Genomic DNA, 15,421 nt, shown 5'->3' with positions numbered 1-15,421 from the left:
AGCAGGTTAGGGCCACACCATCAAGGTTGTCTCCATTTGTTTCTTTACTTGGGAATATAAATCACATATGCATACAAAAAAGTGCGTATAGTAAGAGTACATGTTCAGCGTTTCGTTTGCTTCGGCACCGTCAATTCACAAATATTCTGGCCAACAGGAGCAAGTTATGAGAGCAAATCATATTAGACCAAGGCAACCCTGACAATTATGTACACTTGATAGTTACCTATTTACCTACTTTTACACAGCTTGGCTGTAATTGCTGCCAACTCTTCTCCGCCCGTATTTGAGCCACTTCCGCAGCTCGTCCGCCCAGAAAACGGTGCTGCATATCATTACAAGCCGCACCAAGTCCATGAAGCCCAGCGCCTCAGTCTGAAACACTTCCTGCAACCAGGGAAAGTATATCACAAGCAGCTGCCCGGCAATGCTCAACGAAACGGCCCAGTTGAAAAGGGTATTTTGGAACAAGCCTATCTCTCCTCGCAGTATCGACTTGGATTCTGACCGGCAGGCGAGTGCGTTGAACATATCAAACAGCACAAAGCATGTAAAGGTCATGGTCGTGTCACGCCGTGTCACCTGCCTGTCCTCCAGCATTTCGTGCGTGTACACTAGCATGGTGCCGACCATTACGATAGTGGCCGACTGCGCAACACGTTGAATAACGGCTCGCGTAAGTACAGGGTCGTTGCGCTTACGAGGTGGTCGGTTCATGACGTCTTTGTCGACAGCCTCTACGCCTAGTGATTGAGCAGGAGGTCCATCCATAATAATGTCTGTAATGACAACCGTGTTAGAAAGCATTTAAACATGAACAATCCCAAACATGAAAGCCATTCTGGTATTTACTCACTAATCCACAAGATCTGCATGGCGTTGAGCGGCGACTTGAACCCGAGCGCCGTGCAGAGCAAGACGAGGGACAACCCAGCGGCGCTTGTGCTCAGCTGGAATGTCAAAAAGTTCTGGATATTGTTGAATATGCCCTTGCCCTCCTCAATGGCGTGAAGAATCGTCGAGAAGTCGTCATCGGTCAAAATCATGTCGGCCGCCTCCTTGGCCACGTCAGTGCCCTGTCTTCCCATCGCAATTCCAATGTCCCCCTTCTTTAGAGCAGGCGCATCGTTAACACCGTCTCCGGTCATAGCAACGATATCGCCACGCATCTGGAGGGCACGAATGATCTTCATCTTGTGGTCGGGATTGGTCCGCGCAAACACTGTCGTAGTCTGCATCGCCTGAGCCAGTTCCTCCTCTGTCATGGCATCCACCTCCTCGCCACGGAGAACAGGTCGGACGCTGACCTGGTTATCGCCATGCTCAATGGGGGCTGCGATGTGCATGCCTAGCTGTCTTCCAATAGCTACTGCCGTGGTTTCAGCATCGCCAGTAATCATGATGACTTTGACGCCGCCACGCATCAACTTTCTGATGGATCGCGCTACCCCAGGCCTGGGCGGGTCGCTCATACCGACCAGCCCTGCAAAGGTCAAGCCGGTGTAGGGCTCCTCGTTAGTAGCGGGATGACCGTCTTCCGAGTTGTTCCCGGCAGGAGTGCTGCTTCTGGTCGTTGATGCAATGGATCCCTTTCCTCTAGTCGGCTTGCTGACTGCACCACTTGCAAACGCAAGCACACGCAGCCCCTTGGCTGCCATTTGCTCTGCTGCCTGGATGGCCTCCTGGCGTCTATTAGAGTCAAGGACGAACTCCCTGCCTTCTCCGGTGATGTACGTGTCACAGCTCGCCAAAACTCGGTCCAGGGCGCCCTTGATGTAAGCGAACTCCTTATCATTCCTGCTGCCACCCTCGGCGCCGATGGTGACACCCATCCATTTCCTCTCAGAACTGAAAGGAGTCTCGGTAGTACGTGGCCCAACGGACCCCCTGACATCATGCTCCTTGAATCTGTCCAGTAGGTCAAGCATGGCCACGTCGGTGGGCTGCCCAACCCAGCGAGTATATGCCGAGCTGTGCTCATTCTTGCCGAGGGTTGACGACAGGACGGCTCTAGCAGCTGCGCCATTTTCGGTGTACTGGTGCGCGAGGCGTGCGTTGTTCGCAATGTTTCCAATGCGTAGGATTCGTAAGGTTGCAGCATCTGGCTTAATCTCGGTGAACTCATCGTCAGAGTCCACACTGACTGAACTCTGCTGTCCAAAGTACCACATCTTTGTGGTGGTCATGTGATTCATGGTGAGGGTGCCTGTCTTGTCGGTGCAAACAATGTTCACCGATCCAAGGGTCTCTACTTTGGGCATCTTCCTGACTATCGCATTGCGTTTGGCCATGCGATGCACACCGAGCGCCAGAGTCACCGTTACAATGATGGGGAGGCCTTCGGGGATAGCGGCTACAGCCAGAGAGATGGATATGGTGAAGATCTCGAGCAGCTTCTTGCCCTGGAGGAATCCAATGAGAGAGATGAAACCGATAACAATGAACGAAAACTTGCTGAGTTGCCCGCCCAGTTCGTCCATTGAGAGCTGCAGCGGCGAACGAGGGCTTTCGGTGCCGGATACGCTTAGTGAGATAGTGCCGAAGTGGGTATTCCCTCCGGTAGCAAAGACTATTCCTTGTCCGTGTCCAGATCTAACCAACGTGCCCATGTACGCCACGTTCTTGGGCTCCTGGCTCAGGTCGTCTCCGGCCTGGCTCTTAAAATCAGGGGCGGATTGCGTCGCGAACGTAGGGCTAGGCAGCTGTAGACTAGACCCTGCGTAAGGGGACAATGGCCGAGCACCACGGTGGCGCGGCGCAGCCGTGAGACGTTCTGGCTCGTTTTCGCCGGTAAGGTTCGAGGCGTCGATGGTCAAGTCAGTAGCTTTCGTCACACGGATATCGGCAGGAATGCGGTCGCCAGTTGTGAAAATAACGAGGTCGCCGGGTACAAGTTGTTCAGCCATGACTTTCACAGATGTTGCCTCCAGTGCCGCCTCCCCCGGGGTTGTGGCGCCTGAAGCTGTCGGCTCTGGGGCGTCATCATCAACCTGGCCATTATTAGCAGCCCAAGTCGTCGATCGAGACTGTGCGGGCTTGGTGGCAGAGTTGCGAATGAGGTGGGCATGGTCTGGGACCAGGTGGCTCAAAGCCTCGATAGACTTTTCGGATCTATATTCCTGCACGAATCCGACCGTAACTACGATTGTCACCGCAACCGTTATGCTCACAGCATCATCCGTGTTCCCTAGGAATATCGAGGCAGCTGCCGATGCGAGGAGCAGAAGGATCAACGGTTCCTTGAACTGACCAATGAAGCGCAACCAAAGCGGTTCTGGAGGTTCGTGTGGGATCTCGTTGAGCCCATGGTCTTGCTGTCGTCGCAACGCTTCGGTAGCCGTGAGGCCATGAGTTAACGAAGTTTGTAATCGCGTAGCGGTTTCGCTTGCCGTCAAGTAGGAGAAGTCCTCGGCTAGTTCTCTGGATTGATACGACGTCGTGCGTGTATGACCGCCGGGTGTCCTAGACTGTGATCTTTCGATCTCGTCATGTGCGCCCATTGAGGGGATGCCATTGACACCATCGCGTCCCTTCTCCATGGTGTATCGGTTGGGTTAGGGGGCTCGCGAGAAAGAGACGATCATGAACCCCGGCAAATGCAGAGTCTATCTATAAAATCCAATTCAGTGTTAGTAAGAACACATGGTTGGTAGCACAGACATGCAGAGAGTTGCAGAGAAAGAAATCACGCTAGGCGTACTTACGAAATGGGATGTTGATGCATGGGGAAAATGCAATGTGTCGAGTGCAAAAGCGTCTTTGTCTAGCAATGACGATTGGACTAATGATCGGGAGAAATAAATGCCGGGGATAAAGCTGTCAGCTCCGATGTAGTTGTGCAGATAAAGCTCAAGGTTGAGGCTCGGATCAGAAGAGATGATCAGATGGCTAATCTGTTGGTATTGTAGAACGACTTTGGTTCCTGGTTCAGGCCAACAGTCGTGCTTATGATTACAAGGAAGGCAAATGTCTTGACGTACTTTTTTTTTGACTGGTTGGCGTCGCGGACCTGCATCCAATGCAGAACCAATAGAAGCTGACCCTGGCTGGAACAGAGAGCCAGGACACCTTTACTGAACAGACACTTCTTGGCGCGATGGGGTCCACTCTGGCCCACACCCAAAGGCCGGGGTAGAGTTCAGATAGCCAAGAGAGCCTCAAATCCAATTCGAACCTGCCTTTGGTCTTTTATTTTTTTTTTTTTTCTCTCTCTTACACCAGACTTGAAGTTAGCGCATTTTGCGACGGGGTATCCCGGGGTTTTTCTTTTTACCTAAACGATTATTTAGACCTCCCTATAGATATATAGGCTAGGCAGGCTATCAAGGCTACCTAGGAGCTTATGATGGCCGGGAAGTACTTACCTTCGGTATATTTTGGTTCTTGTAGAATAACGACACCAGTCTATTTTTGGAGAGATCGATCAGTGCGATTGAAATATCGATCAGGTGGACTTGTGAGCTCGAAGACTTGACAGCGACAATGTTTTACCTCCAAATGTCAGTCTTCAGTCCAGAAGCTTTGAATGGACTGATGAAAAATTAACCGATAATTTACCATCTCTATATATAGGGTATACCGGTACCTTTTGAAACACCAAATGGAAAATGTAGCTTTGCTTTGCTAGCTCGTAGTTTATACGACTAGTCCAGGCTCCCACGTGATCCAATATCAGCGCGCGGAACAAGGCGCGCAAGCCAATGCTTACGTCACTTGATACACGAAGCACGGGCCACCTGTCGGGGAGCCGATAGCTATTGCCCAGGAACGCGAGCCCAGCGGCCCCAGCCACCAGATTTTGCAGGGTCGACCGACCGACCGCCCCGAGACCTTTTCGATCACTCTCGCCCGTTTTCCAACCCATCACCCCCTCTACCGTTTTCCCCCCGTTGGTTTGTGCGTCCTTTTCCCTCATCATCATCCACAGCCGTCGCGTTTTTGTTGCTGCCGCGACTTGCTTGAGAATCACTCTTTTAAAGTTGGGGGTTTTAATTCATTGCTGCGCGCTGTTAGCACAACTGCGTCGCTTTGCGCCGTAGGTTTGGCGCTGCTGATTCCCCAAAATCTTGCGCGACTCCAAATCCTGGCACGGCAACAACAACAACAAAAAACACGCGCCCTGTTTTATCGTGTACCTCCAAGTCGCGACAACTCCCGCATCCACAGATATCACCAAACCATTCTCAATTCAACTCAAAATTGCACAATCATACACCTAGCAGTTTCAATTCCATTTAGCAGCATCCACCATGTTTTATTCAGATACCTTGCTCCGCACCACGGGGCCCCTGTCGCGAGTATGGTTGGCGGCAAACATGGAGCGCAAGCTCTCCAAAGCCCACATCCTGCAGTCAAATTTGCGGCACAGTGTTGAACAGATCATTCAACCCAGTGAAGAAGCTCCATTAGCTCTGCGATTGAGTGGTCAATTGCTCCTCGGTGTCGTGAGAATCTACAGCCGCAAAGCGCGTTACTTGCTAGAAGACTGCAATGAAGCTTTGATGAAGATCAAGATGGTACGTCGCCCTCCTGATTCTGACAGCACTCTGCGCATGCCGGTCATCACGTAGACATTATACTAACCTGAATCCTATGATAGGCTTTCCGGTCCTCGGGTAACAATGACTTGCCAACCAACCTGCATCTACCCAACCGCGAATCGCTTATGCTTCAAGATCGCATCACACCTCATGACAACCTTGACGATCTTCCGCCAGAGCCAACGCTCAACTTCGACGACTTGACGACGTCACAGCAACTTGGACGCAAGGGCAGAGTCAGCAACCGCGAGATTAACCTACAGGAAGACTTCAACAACAGTCAGTTCCTCCAGGATGAGTCACGGAATGAGCTCAACCTGAAGGTAGCGGACATGGACGAGGATCTGGAGCTGGACTTTGGCTTGGACTTGGATATGGACGAAACCGTGGTGGAAACTGGACGTGATGCGCCAGCTGCCCGGGATGTGGAGGATGACATGATCAGTGAGCTTGTTCCTTCCAAGGAACGAGACACGTCTTTGGGCCTTGACTTTGGCGATGACGAGCAAGTCCGTATCCCTGATGTGGAAGGCGACATTCCCATGTTCGACGACGACATGGATTTCAACATCGGCGACGCGTCCGCCATGCCTCAGGCATTAATGGAAGTGGCTCCCGAGCGCGCTCGCATCTCGGAATCGCCCCTGTCTGACATTGACCCAGCATTTGCGAACGAGATGGAGATGGAGTTCTCGCGCACCATGAACGGGGACATGTACGAACCGGGCGACGACACAGAAAGGACCATCACCATGAAGGCGCCGCAGCGGGCAAAGAAGCGACGTGCTATTGTGCCAGACACTGACACCATGCTGACAAGCAACCACATCCGAGACCAGCAAGCCCACCATGACAACATCCTGAAGCCGCAGACATTCGTCCCCAACGAGCCTTACCTTTTGACGCTACTGGACATGCAAAAGAGTGGCGGCTTCGTTTCGAACGTCATTTTGGAGTCAAGGAGCGAGGAATGGGCTCCCGAGTTGAAGGGACTGTTGTCGCTGGAGTCTATCCGTCCCATCAATGATTTAAAGCGCAAGCGGGATAGTGGAATCGCTGATATGGAAAGCGGGGACGACCAAGGACAGTCCAAATCACCTCGTCTTGAGCTTGGTGAGGACGACGATCAGCTCAACCTTGGCGGTGACGACTCTGCGGACCAGACCGTCAGGCCGGAAGGAACTGTTCTTGAGATACCCGCAGACGAAGGCTACGAGCAGCACGACGACACTGGCTACGAAAACGTGACTGCGATGCCCGCGTTTGACGACACGGTAGCACCGCAGACTCTCCCTGCCGACAGTGGACCAATTTCTATCGGTACCAAGCATGCCGTCCACATTCTGCGTGATCTGTTCGGGCCTGATGCCGCTACAGATGCTGAGAAGCGCAAGAACACGTCTGTTGTCTTCCAGGAGCTTCTCCCAGAGACCAGGACGACAAAGGCAGATGCGACCAAGATGTTTTTCGAGTGCCTTGTTCTGGCCACCAAGGATGCCATTAAGGTCGAACAGCCCGAGGGAGTGCTTGGTGGACCCATTCGCATCCGTGGCAAGAGGGGACTCTGGGGAGCTTGGGCCGAGAGAGAGGCTGGTGGCGAAATGGCAGCAGAAGTCGACGAGCCTGAACCAGCAGTCACAAGCGCCCCTGTGGTATCAGTCGAGGCATAATTTCATTCATTTACTGTGCACGGTTTTTTCTTTCTCTGGAGACTAGCAGCAAGTCTCGCTTCCGCTGTATATATTCATAGGCATGACCTGTGGCTGTTCGGGTTCTTGAGGAGCGTTTTGGAGCTACTGTTGTTCTGGTGTTGGTTTGTGTTTCTTCTGTTTTCCTCGCTTTGTGGGTGGTTTCTCTTTACTACTGTTTGCGTCACGCGACCAATTGGCGTTCTGGCGTCTTTTGGACGATTGATTTTGAGTTTGGGGGGAAATACCATTTTGATACTCCCTGGGAAAGGGGATTAGCATTTGTATTGGCTTTTCAAAACCTCGGTGTGCATTGGGGTTTTCTGGTTAAGGAGGCTCTTGGAGCTCTAAAGGCTGCTGTCTGGTTGCCTTTTCCTGGAATAAGTAAGGCCTGGCTGGACACGGTTGTTAACAAGAATTCTAGATAGAAAGCATTGTAGCATACATAACAAGGCTCTTACATAGTCGGACTTTCATCGCATCCAATAAAGCAAGGCTTTGAACGTCGAAGATGTTTTACTCCGCTCCGTTGCGCAGAGCCTCTTCCCACATGAGGCATCCTTGTGTTAAGTACCTTGACCCATTGATAATTGCCCATTGATTGATATATAGGTAGATAAGTAGTACAAACGAAGTAGAGCCCATAACAGCTCCAGTTCTCCAGTGGTGTTCGTTGACCCCACTCACCCCCACCACTTCCGTCATATTCACTCCCGTTCGCTTTAGTCCGCCCGCAGGCAGCAAGCGGGAATGGAGCAAGTGACCAGACGTCTACCAACTCTCACCTGTCTCTATCAAGATAATTCTAGAAGTATCTTTCACACCATTTTTTCAGCTCCAGGCAGGCAGTACCGAAAATATCCTTTCAAGGTCTCCAAGATTTCTCTCCTTCTACAGGAAATAAAAATCAAAGGGAGACAATCGAGACTGAGAAGGAGGGTGCAAAAAAGGGGGGAGATAAAACATAAATTTGCCCCAAATCTTCAAGAACCAAAGAAACCATGGCACCAAGCCAACTCAGCATCGCAACGGGCTCCGTGTCCAGGCTCGTCAAGGAGGAGAGTTACTACCGCAAGGAGCTCTCGCAGCAGAAGGAGAAGCTCGCCAAGGAGAAGCAGTCACTTGGGCCAGACGCGGATTACAATGACAATTTTATGATTAAGCAGATGGTTTGTCACAATGAAAGCAAGCATAAACTCTGTCGGGATCTGCTCAACTAACTTGGCTTTTTTTTTCAAAAACAAAAACAGGAAACGGCTATTCACGAGACCGAGAGGGTGTTTGCACCGCTGCGGGTCAAGATTGATGAGGCCGTGCGGAAGCTTGAGGAGCAGCTCGCGCTGAGTGAGAGCAACGAGCACACGTCAGAGGAGGAGTTGAAGAAGGCCAACGATGCTCTGGAGTCTGCAAAGAAGTTGCAGGGTGATGCAGAGGCTGCTGAGTGAGGAGTGTTTTGGGAGTCGAGAGCATCTGTCTGTTTCTTCCCTTTGCAAGCTTCTCCCTGATCAAGTGGCAACTAAAAGAATGTTAATAGTCGATTGGTATCCTAATCACTTTTGATAGTTTGCACGAAACGCTTTCACGTGAACCAAGGGCATGGTCCAACATAGCCTTCGCTATCAGAAATTGTACTGCGAAATGAGACTTCAAGGTAGACATGCTACTTGATGTTCGTATTAAGGGGCAGCGTCAAGATCTAGCTTACACATCAACGCCCTGTAATTACTAGCTTTCCACTCCGATGGTCAAGTTCACAGCGTCCACTGCAACGTTGGCGGGCCGTCAATCTTAACCATGACACTCTGTGCGTAGTAAAGCAGCGTTCCTGCTAGGTGGTATCCATCTTCTCCTCCACGACTGGCGGACCATCGACCATTATCCGTGGTGTACCCTCACCCTGGGTATCAGTGTTTCTTGGGGTTCCGTCATCGCCAGGCTGCCTCTCGCCAACATCGCCCATCTCGATGTCCTCGCCCTCGCCCTCGCCAATGCGGGCTTCCGCACCCGTCGACGCTGCTGGCGTGGCCCCAGCGCCGTCCTGACTATCGCTCCGACCGCCGCCCTGACTGAAGCTTCCCACCGGGTCGGGGGTCGGCTTGAGCGAGTCCTGTGGAGCCGGGCTCTCCCTCGCGGGCGTTCTACTGCCTAACGTGGATGCAGCCAGAGCCCTCTGCGGGACGGCGTGCGGAAGCGGCGTGGCATTTCCACTCGCGATTCCAGGCCTCGGAGTATGGCCGTCCGCCTCGCCTCCCTCGTCGTCGCCCATGCCCTCCCTCCGGTCGACCTCGTCGTTCTCGTCGCGGATCTGCCTGCGCAGGCGGTGGGCCTCATCCATGATGCGCTCAAACTGGTCCTTGCGCTCGCGCAGCGTCGTGGCGTTCTGGCTGATCTCCTCTTGGAGCTGGGCGCACTCCTCGGCCAGCTTGGACAGGTTCCGCTCCTGGTCTGCCCGCGACTTCAACATGCGGTTGCTCGTGATGCCTTCGGCCAGCACGTCAAACTTCTTGCGCTGCTCGAGTCGCGCGCGCGCCTCGTCCAGCTGCGTCCGCAGCGACCCCGTATTGCTCCGCACGTCTTCGCACTCGGCCAGGATCTGCTCCCGGTCCTCCCCGTACCGCCGGCGCTCCTCCTCGTTGGCCCGCATCAGGAACTGCAGCCGCGCGACCGTGCTGTCGAAGGCGGCAAAGTCGAGCGTCAGCTCCTGTCGGAGCATCTGCAGCTCATCCGACGCCGGCGGTGGTGCGCCGCCCGATGTCGGTGGTCGGCTGCTGGTGGTGGTCCCATTCTGATTCGTATCGGCGGCGGTCGGGCTGGCTATCGTTGTCGCGTTGGCTGGTGTCGGTTGCTTCCCCCATCTTGCAGCGGCGTGAAGGGTCTGCATGCGCTTCGTGATGCGCTTGAATGGCTTCTCCTCGATGTTGAGAAGGCGGGACTTATGGAGTTCCTCCTCCTCTCTGGGGTCGAGGAGTTGGAAGTGCGCCATCTTTTCTGTTTCTCTCCAGGTGTTTGTTATCCTTGTGAAGGCCAGGCAAGCTTTTAATGATTTTCACAATACAAGTGCAATATGTACTGTAAGCTTCTTTTATAGGTAGATCGACACGGCGTGCGTGGATGGGAAAAAAAGTTACGCTGCATGCAACAAAGAAATCGCGTCTTTTGATGATGCGCCGTTGTTGCAAACGTCGATCCACTCAAGATTCAAGCCGCTCAACAGCAGAAAAAAACGAAAGGCGACGTCTGGCGGAGCGTTGCTAGCGTGTCTTAGCGTGCATGTGGCCCCCGAAATAGCCAGTAGCGTGGGGGAGTGGAACCACATGCAGGACGGGCTGTGCTGGGCATTGATGATTGCTGGCCTTGAAAGCCCCTGTGGCCTGGAGGTGCGCCTGCTACCTTTATTCAGCTTCAACTGAGCTGGCCTCGACTTCTGATTCAAATCTCACCTCAGTCAAACATGTCCTCTCACTCATCGTAACCTCACCATTCACTACTTCTTCTCCAACGTGTAAATTTCAAAGGCCAGCCGTTATGACTGCGACGCTATTCGTTTGTTTTTGAAATTGCTTCATCTATCAATAGTTTTCCTGTTTCCTCGAGTGCCAGAGCTAGGCTGTTAATTTAACACTTTGTTTTGTGAACGGTTTTATTCCGGTACCTCCTCAGTACAATCTAATTCCTTGGCTCGTCGGTCTTTGTCTCTGTGAAACGACAACATCCCGCCGTGGTACCTTGTTCTTCCACCCTTCTTGTCCTTCTTTTGGTCTTTTTTTCTTTCTTTTTCTTTTTCTTTCTCTCCCAAACATATATCACATGCTCCGCCGCTCCCGCTACACATGGCTCCCAAATCCCTAGTTGAATTGGCCGTCAAGGCCGCAGTCCGCAACATCAGCCTCATCACGAGCGTCGGTTATGCGCCATACGAGCTGGTTAGGCCAATCCTTCTCAAGGTCGAGTCCGCGGAGCAGCTCCTCCAGATCGAGGATAACTGCCCGCACATTGCAGAGGAGAGCGCGGAGCTGTGGAAGCGGCTGATCCAGAAAGACTTTGCCCGGGACTCGGAAAAGAAGCGCTATGTGCCCAAGAACCCCCTGTCGTGGGGTAAGGTCTACCTCAAGTACAGGAGGGAGAGGGACGAGGCGGTCGCCGCGGCCGAGGCCCGCCTCAACGAGCAGTTCGACAAGCTCAAGCAGGAGCGGCAAAAGAATGAGGCCCAGCTCGTCAAGCCGAGCCAGATCCCCTTCAACCTCCGCCGGACCACCACCATCGGCGGCAACTCGCGCTTCGGCCCGCCAGGCGCCCCCAGGGCCTCGTCGAACCTGTCGTGGGGCGGCGGCACCAGGACCAACGTCAACGAGGCCGGCGGGCACATGAGGAAGGTCAAGCGGCAGGCCGCCGAGGCTGCGAAGCGGAGGGCCATATCCGGCCAGGTCGGCGCCCTGCGGGGCCAGGTCATGAGGGCGCCCAAGGCTCTCCTCGACGCCAAGCGTATCGCCCAGAACCCGGGTACCAAGGCGCACCAGCCCACCATGGAGGAGTCGGTGCTGCCGCCAAGCAGGCGAGGTGACATGGAGGCTCGGCTCCTGAAGCTCAAGCAGTCGTCCAAGGACCGCGGGCCCGCCGTTGAAGTCTCCGACGACGAGCTCGAGGGGTCTGACGAAGAGTCCTCGAGACCTGCAAAGTACCGGAGGGTTGCCGAAGCTCCCGAGAAGCTTTCGGCTAGCTTTTTGGATGACGACGATGACGACGGTGAAGCGGGTGATTTGTTCGGCGGTGAGGAGTCAAGTTCGAGACAGTCTTATTCATCTTCGAGAGGCTCTGCGCGACAGTCTCAGTCCTCATCCTATCAATCGCCTTCCAAATCTACCAGCAGATATCCCGATCCTGCCTCGCCGCCAGCAACTGCATCCGGCAGTTCGTCGTCGTCGTTCGTGGCTCGAAAACGAAAGGCTCAGGCCAATGTCTTTATGACAAAGAGGCGTTGAGGGCTGGTATTTCGACGAAAATCTTTGTTTCAGGCTGATGTAGATTGGCCTGTTGTCATTTTTGTTTAGTGGAATGTTTTCTTATCTTGATTTTGATTTTGTTCATGGCAACTTAATTTGAAGTCGGCATAACATAGAGGAGTTTGGATGCATATGCACTTTAGCGACAGTAAGGTTTATATTTTTAAATGAAGCACACATGCTACATATTTTTTATCAGGTCATCAGCGGTGAGATAGTCCTGATCACCTGGGCTTGATTTACTCGCCTTTACGCAATGTAACAAAACAATATAGACTGTGGTCATTGCAAACCCAGCCTTTGGCCAATTTCTATAGAGACCCAGTCGTAGCCTATGGCTTCGTGGGTGTATCAAAGCCACAAGGTGCCACCCTTCTCAGAGGCACCGCATCGACCTGGTGTCATTCACCCTACCACACAGCTTCTGGAGTGGTTATTATTGTTGTCTCTCCCCGGTTCTATGTTCCACGCAGTAACTCCCTGGCACCGTTTTCGAGGCGTTGATTTCTAGGTATTCCTCCTCGAGTACATGGCTCGTCCCCCACTCATCAACAGCCACCGCGTAGCGCAAGGACCAAATGCAGCGTAGAGCCGCCCTCCAGCTGATAGTCGGCAGCGGTTTTGTCGTCCACCCTGCGTCGTGTAGAAGTCGCTGTCAGTCAAAATCCCTCACCTGGACAACCTCGGCATGTAATGGTTTGGTATCCTCTTCCCAAAATGCTGAGATGACCGCACCGGCCTACTCACATCTGCTTGCCACCAAAGATCAACCTCTGCTGCACGGGCGGGATGCCCTCCTTCTCCTCGACTTTCTCCTTGATCTGGGAGACCTGTTTTTCCAGGGTTGCGCATTGCTTGCGTCAGTTTCTTTTGTCCTTGCCCGTGTCTCCAAGCCACATCACTGATCATGAACTCGACGATGAGGTTTGGCCAAGGCGGTATAGACTGGGTTCTCGGCGCACCTTGTAGTCGCTCTCAATGTCCAGCTCGATCTCCTTGCCGGTAAGTGTCCTGACTCTGTTGTTGTGGGGGGCAGTCGGGTCAGCGCATTGTTTGCCTACGAATACGTCATCTCCGTTTCTTGCCCGGCTGTCCGGTCCGTGGAAAAGAGTCGCGGATTTGAACTTTGATTTGCACATACTTGATTAACATCTTGGCGGCGGTAGAATGTGGTGGTGGTGTACTGAGTAGTTATGAGCAAGCGAGTTTGCTCTAGGGGTCTAAAAGGTTTGTGATATGGTCGCAATTCTTCAAGGCCCGGAGAGTCCCAAAGTAGATGACGTGCGTTCAAATGGTTACCTGATATCGTATCGTATCGCCTGGGATGGATATCACGAAGCAATGAGCCGTTGGATCATAGGAGAGCTATGAGGGGTGGTGGGGCAGGCAGAGCTGGGGAAGCTGCTAGCAAGGGTCGCGTCGGAGTTCAGCCTGGACGCGCAAAGGCTGTAGTGGTAATGTGACGCGCTGAATTAAACCGTGACAATGGGATGCAATCGTTAACAATCACCTACCCTGTAATTGCTCCAAAAAGGTATCAAAGGCCTTACTAAGTGACGGTAATGACGGCACTGAACTGCAGTTCTCAGAATCCTTGATAATTGCCAAAAAAAATGTTGAAAGAACCCAGAGGGAGGTCAGATTTCCCCGCAACATCATTGTCATGCCATTGCCTCAAAGGCTACCTGCAGGGCCAACAAGTTCAGAGTGGTAATAGCTGGATTATGTGTGCTAAATAGTTACATGCCATTCCTTATAGAGTTACAGTGAGGAGTTATTTTTTTTTGCATCACGCCGGCCCAGTCCCCAACAAAAAGTAAAAGAGTTCTGAGAGGTCAAACGAAAAGGTCTCAATCCTTCCTGTCAGTCTTCTCAAACACGTTCAGGCCGAGACCTTCGGCATCAAGGAGCAACCTGTTGCGGCCGCCGGCCTCCTGTAGAGTTTGAGCGATGGCTCTTGCGTTCTCCAGCTTCTTCAGCTCGACGTAGGACTTGCTCTTCTTGATGGCCTCACCAATCAGCTCTGCCGATCGGGCCTCACCCTGTGCCTTGACGACCATGGCCTGCTTCTCCTGGCGGGCTTTGTCGACAACGAAGGCTGCCCTCTGCGCCTCCTGCTGAGCGACCTGCTTAGCTTCGACGGCTGCCGTGAACTCGGGAGAGAAGGCAAGATGCTACAGGCGGGCGGGGTTAGTAAGAAACGATGACAAGTTTACATATAAACAAGAGACATTAGTGATTAACGTACTGTCAGTGAAACGTCGTCCAGGACAATGTTGAAGAGTGCCGCTCTCCTGGAAAGGTTCTCCCGGATCAGCCTAGCGACATTCTCACGCTGAGTGATCAGCTGGCTGGCGTTGAACTGCGCAACGACGCTCTTGAGGACCTCGTTCACGATGGAGGGCAGCACGCGCTCATCATAGTCTGAGCCGAGGGTTCTGTAGATTTGTGGCAGCGCCTTGACCTCGGGCCTCGAGAGAACACGGCAGGTGATGTTGACCATCTGAAGATCCTTGGTGCCCGTGAGAGACGAGACATTTCTCGGCTTTGCGCGGACGTCGTACACGATCGGAGTCTCGAACCAGGGGATGGCGAAATGGGTTCCTATCGAATTTGTCATGTTAGCAGCATGACAATTTCATCGATGCTTTGTTCCTCTTCGCATTCATTCCACCAGCTTGATGTTGAGCATACCTTCGCCAAAGATCTCCTTGCTCACACCACTTATCCTCCGGTATTTGATAGCTCTGTGACCACCGTCGACGTTGAAGAGGGAGTTGGAGACGACCCAGATTCCAGCTGCACCAAGAGCCGCCGCAGCGCCGAGGCCGATGGTTCCCCTTGGGGGCATGCCGCCGCCGCCGCCAGCGCGCTGCTGGATCCGCTGCAGCTGGCGCATGTACTCCTGGAAGGGATTCTGGCTCATTTTGACGACGGTTTGAGAGCACTCAGCCCACCCTAGATTTTGTCGACTCGTAAATGCGTACTGCTTTTGTCGTGGAATGAAGCTCAGCCCCTGGTCCCCTTGTTTTTTGGATGCTGATGTTGGCTTCTGACGTTTGTGAAATGGGAATCGTCCGGTCTTGCCGGGTTAGTGATTTTCTGGGTCAGAGCTTCCGCACGGCGGCAAACCTGGCCGAGCAATCGCTTGGTCAATGCTCCTCCGAAGGTACGTACCACTGGAAAGGTCCCT

At 53.0% G+C, this 15,421-nt stretch overlaps 7 protein-coding genes across 7 annotated transcripts; 3 read left to right on the top strand and 4 right to left on the bottom strand.

Moving 5' to 3' along the window:
* Positions 1–152: 152 nt before the first annotated feature.
* Positions 153–4,606, bottom strand: MGG_11727 (calcium-transporting P-type ATPase). Its single transcript, XM_003709937.1, has 3 exons — positions 3,705–4,606; positions 857–3,609; positions 153–779 (listed from the first exon to the last, which is right to left on the bottom strand). The coding sequence occupies exons 2-3, from the start codon at positions 3,537–3,539 to the stop codon at positions 241–243; spliced, it is 3,222 nt and encodes a 1,073-aa protein (XP_003709985.1). The 5' UTR covers positions 3,540–3,609; positions 3,705–4,606; the 3' UTR covers positions 153–240.
* Positions 4,607–4,793: 187 nt separating this feature from the next.
* MGG_09891 (double-strand-break repair protein rad21) lies at positions 4,794–7,752 on the top strand. Its single transcript, XM_003709936.1, has 2 exons — positions 4,794–5,516; positions 5,600–7,752. The coding sequence occupies exons 1-2, from the start codon at positions 5,250–5,252 to the stop codon at positions 7,208–7,210; spliced, it is 1,878 nt and encodes a 625-aa protein (XP_003709984.1). The 5' UTR covers positions 4,794–5,249; the 3' UTR covers positions 7,211–7,752.
* Positions 7,753–8,229: 477 nt separating this feature from the next.
* On the top strand, positions 8,230–8,673 carry MGG_09890 (uncharacterized protein; the record flags this gene model as incomplete). Its single annotated transcript, XM_003709935.1, has 2 exons — positions 8,230–8,397; positions 8,479–8,673. The coding sequence occupies 2 exons, from the start codon at positions 8,230–8,232 to the stop codon at positions 8,671–8,673; spliced, it is 363 nt and encodes a 120-aa protein (XP_003709983.1).
* Positions 8,674–8,814: 141 nt separating this feature from the next.
* On the bottom strand, positions 8,815–10,424 carry MGG_09889 (uncharacterized protein). The gene has a single exon (XM_003709934.1). It carries the CDS (start codon positions 10,209–10,211, stop codon positions 9,057–9,059), a length of 1,155 nt encoding a protein of 384 aa, XP_003709982.1. The 5' UTR covers positions 10,212–10,424; the 3' UTR covers positions 8,815–9,056.
* Positions 10,425–10,621: 197 nt separating this feature from the next.
* MGG_09888 (uncharacterized protein) lies at positions 10,622–12,485 on the top strand. The gene has a single exon (XM_003709933.1). It carries the CDS (start codon positions 11,059–11,061, stop codon positions 12,205–12,207), a length of 1,149 nt encoding a protein of 382 aa, XP_003709981.1. The 5' UTR covers positions 10,622–11,058; the 3' UTR covers positions 12,208–12,485.
* MGG_09887 (NEDD8) lies at positions 12,361–13,848 on the bottom strand. The gene is made up of 5 exons (XM_003709932.1): positions 13,779–13,848; positions 13,370–13,695; positions 13,191–13,245; positions 12,976–13,058; positions 12,361–12,861 (listed from the first exon to the last, which is right to left on the bottom strand). The coding sequence occupies exons 2-5, from the start codon at positions 13,378–13,380 to the stop codon at positions 12,777–12,779; spliced, it is 234 nt and encodes a 77-aa protein (XP_003709980.1). The 5' UTR covers positions 13,381–13,695; positions 13,779–13,848; the 3' UTR covers positions 12,361–12,776.
* Positions 13,849–13,929: 81 nt separating this feature from the next.
* MGG_09886 (prohibitin-2) lies at positions 13,930–15,366 on the bottom strand. Its single transcript, XM_003709931.1, has 3 exons — positions 14,923–15,366; positions 14,477–14,832; positions 13,930–14,402 (listed from the first exon to the last, which is right to left on the bottom strand). Exons 1-3 carry the CDS (start codon positions 15,152–15,154, stop codon positions 14,079–14,081), a joined length of 912 nt encoding a protein of 303 aa, XP_003709979.1. The 5' UTR covers positions 15,155–15,366; the 3' UTR covers positions 13,930–14,078.
* Between the last annotated feature and the right edge of the window lie 55 nt (positions 15,367–15,421).

This window comes from Pyricularia oryzae, chromosome 1 (genome assembly GCF_000002495.2).
Source record: "Pyricularia oryzae 70-15 chromosome 1, whole genome shotgun sequence".
Classification (NCBI taxonomy): Eukaryota; Fungi; Ascomycota; class Sordariomycetes; order Magnaporthales; family Pyriculariaceae; genus Pyricularia; species Pyricularia oryzae.
This window is presented reverse-complemented; position numbering and strand designations above follow the sequence as displayed.

Excerpts from the sequence above, each read along its gene's own strand:
- MGG_11727 (XM_003709937.1), bottom strand. The coding sequence starts at position 3,539 with ATGGAGAAGGGACGCGATGGTGTCAATGGCATCCCCTCAATGGGCGCA. Across the intron at positions 780-856 it reads CATGCAGATCTTGTGGATTA|ACATTATTATGGATGGACCT; the intron begins GTGAGTAAATAC and ends TTGTCATTACAG.
- MGG_09886 (XM_003709931.1), bottom strand. The coding sequence starts at position 15,154 with ATGAGCCAGAATCCCTTCCAGGAGTACATGCGCCAGCTGCAGCGGATC. Across the intron at positions 14,833-14,922 it reads CAAGGAGATCTTTGGCGAAG|GAACCCATTTCGCCATCCCC; the intron begins GTATGCTCAACA and ends CAAATTCGATAG. Across the intron at positions 14,403-14,476 it reads TGGACGACGTTTCACTGACA|CATCTTGCCTTCTCTCCCGA; the intron begins GTACGTTAATCA and ends GCCCGCCTGTAG.
- MGG_09887 (XM_003709932.1), bottom strand. Across the intron at positions 13,059-13,190 it reads ACATTGAGAGCGACTACAAG|GTCTCCCAGATCAAGGAGAA; the intron begins GTGCGCCGAGAA and ends CTGGAAAAACAG. Across the intron at positions 12,862-12,975 it reads ATCTTTGGTGGCAAGCAGAT|GGTGGACGACAAAACCGCTG; the intron begins GTGAGTAGGCCG and ends TACACGACGCAG.
- MGG_09888 (XM_003709933.1), top strand. The coding sequence starts at position 11,059 with ATGGCTCCCAAATCCCTAGTTGAATTGGCCGTCAAGGCCGCAGTCCGC.
- MGG_09891 (XM_003709936.1), top strand. The coding sequence starts at position 5,250 with ATGTTTTATTCAGATACCTTGCTCCGCACCACGGGGCCCCTGTCGCGA. Across the intron at positions 5,517-5,599 it reads CTTTGATGAAGATCAAGATG|GCTTTCCGGTCCTCGGGTAA; the intron begins GTACGTCGCCCT and ends ATCCTATGATAG.
- MGG_09889 (XM_003709934.1), bottom strand. The coding sequence starts at position 10,211 with ATGGCGCACTTCCAACTCCTCGACCCCAGAGAGGAGGAGGAACTCCAT.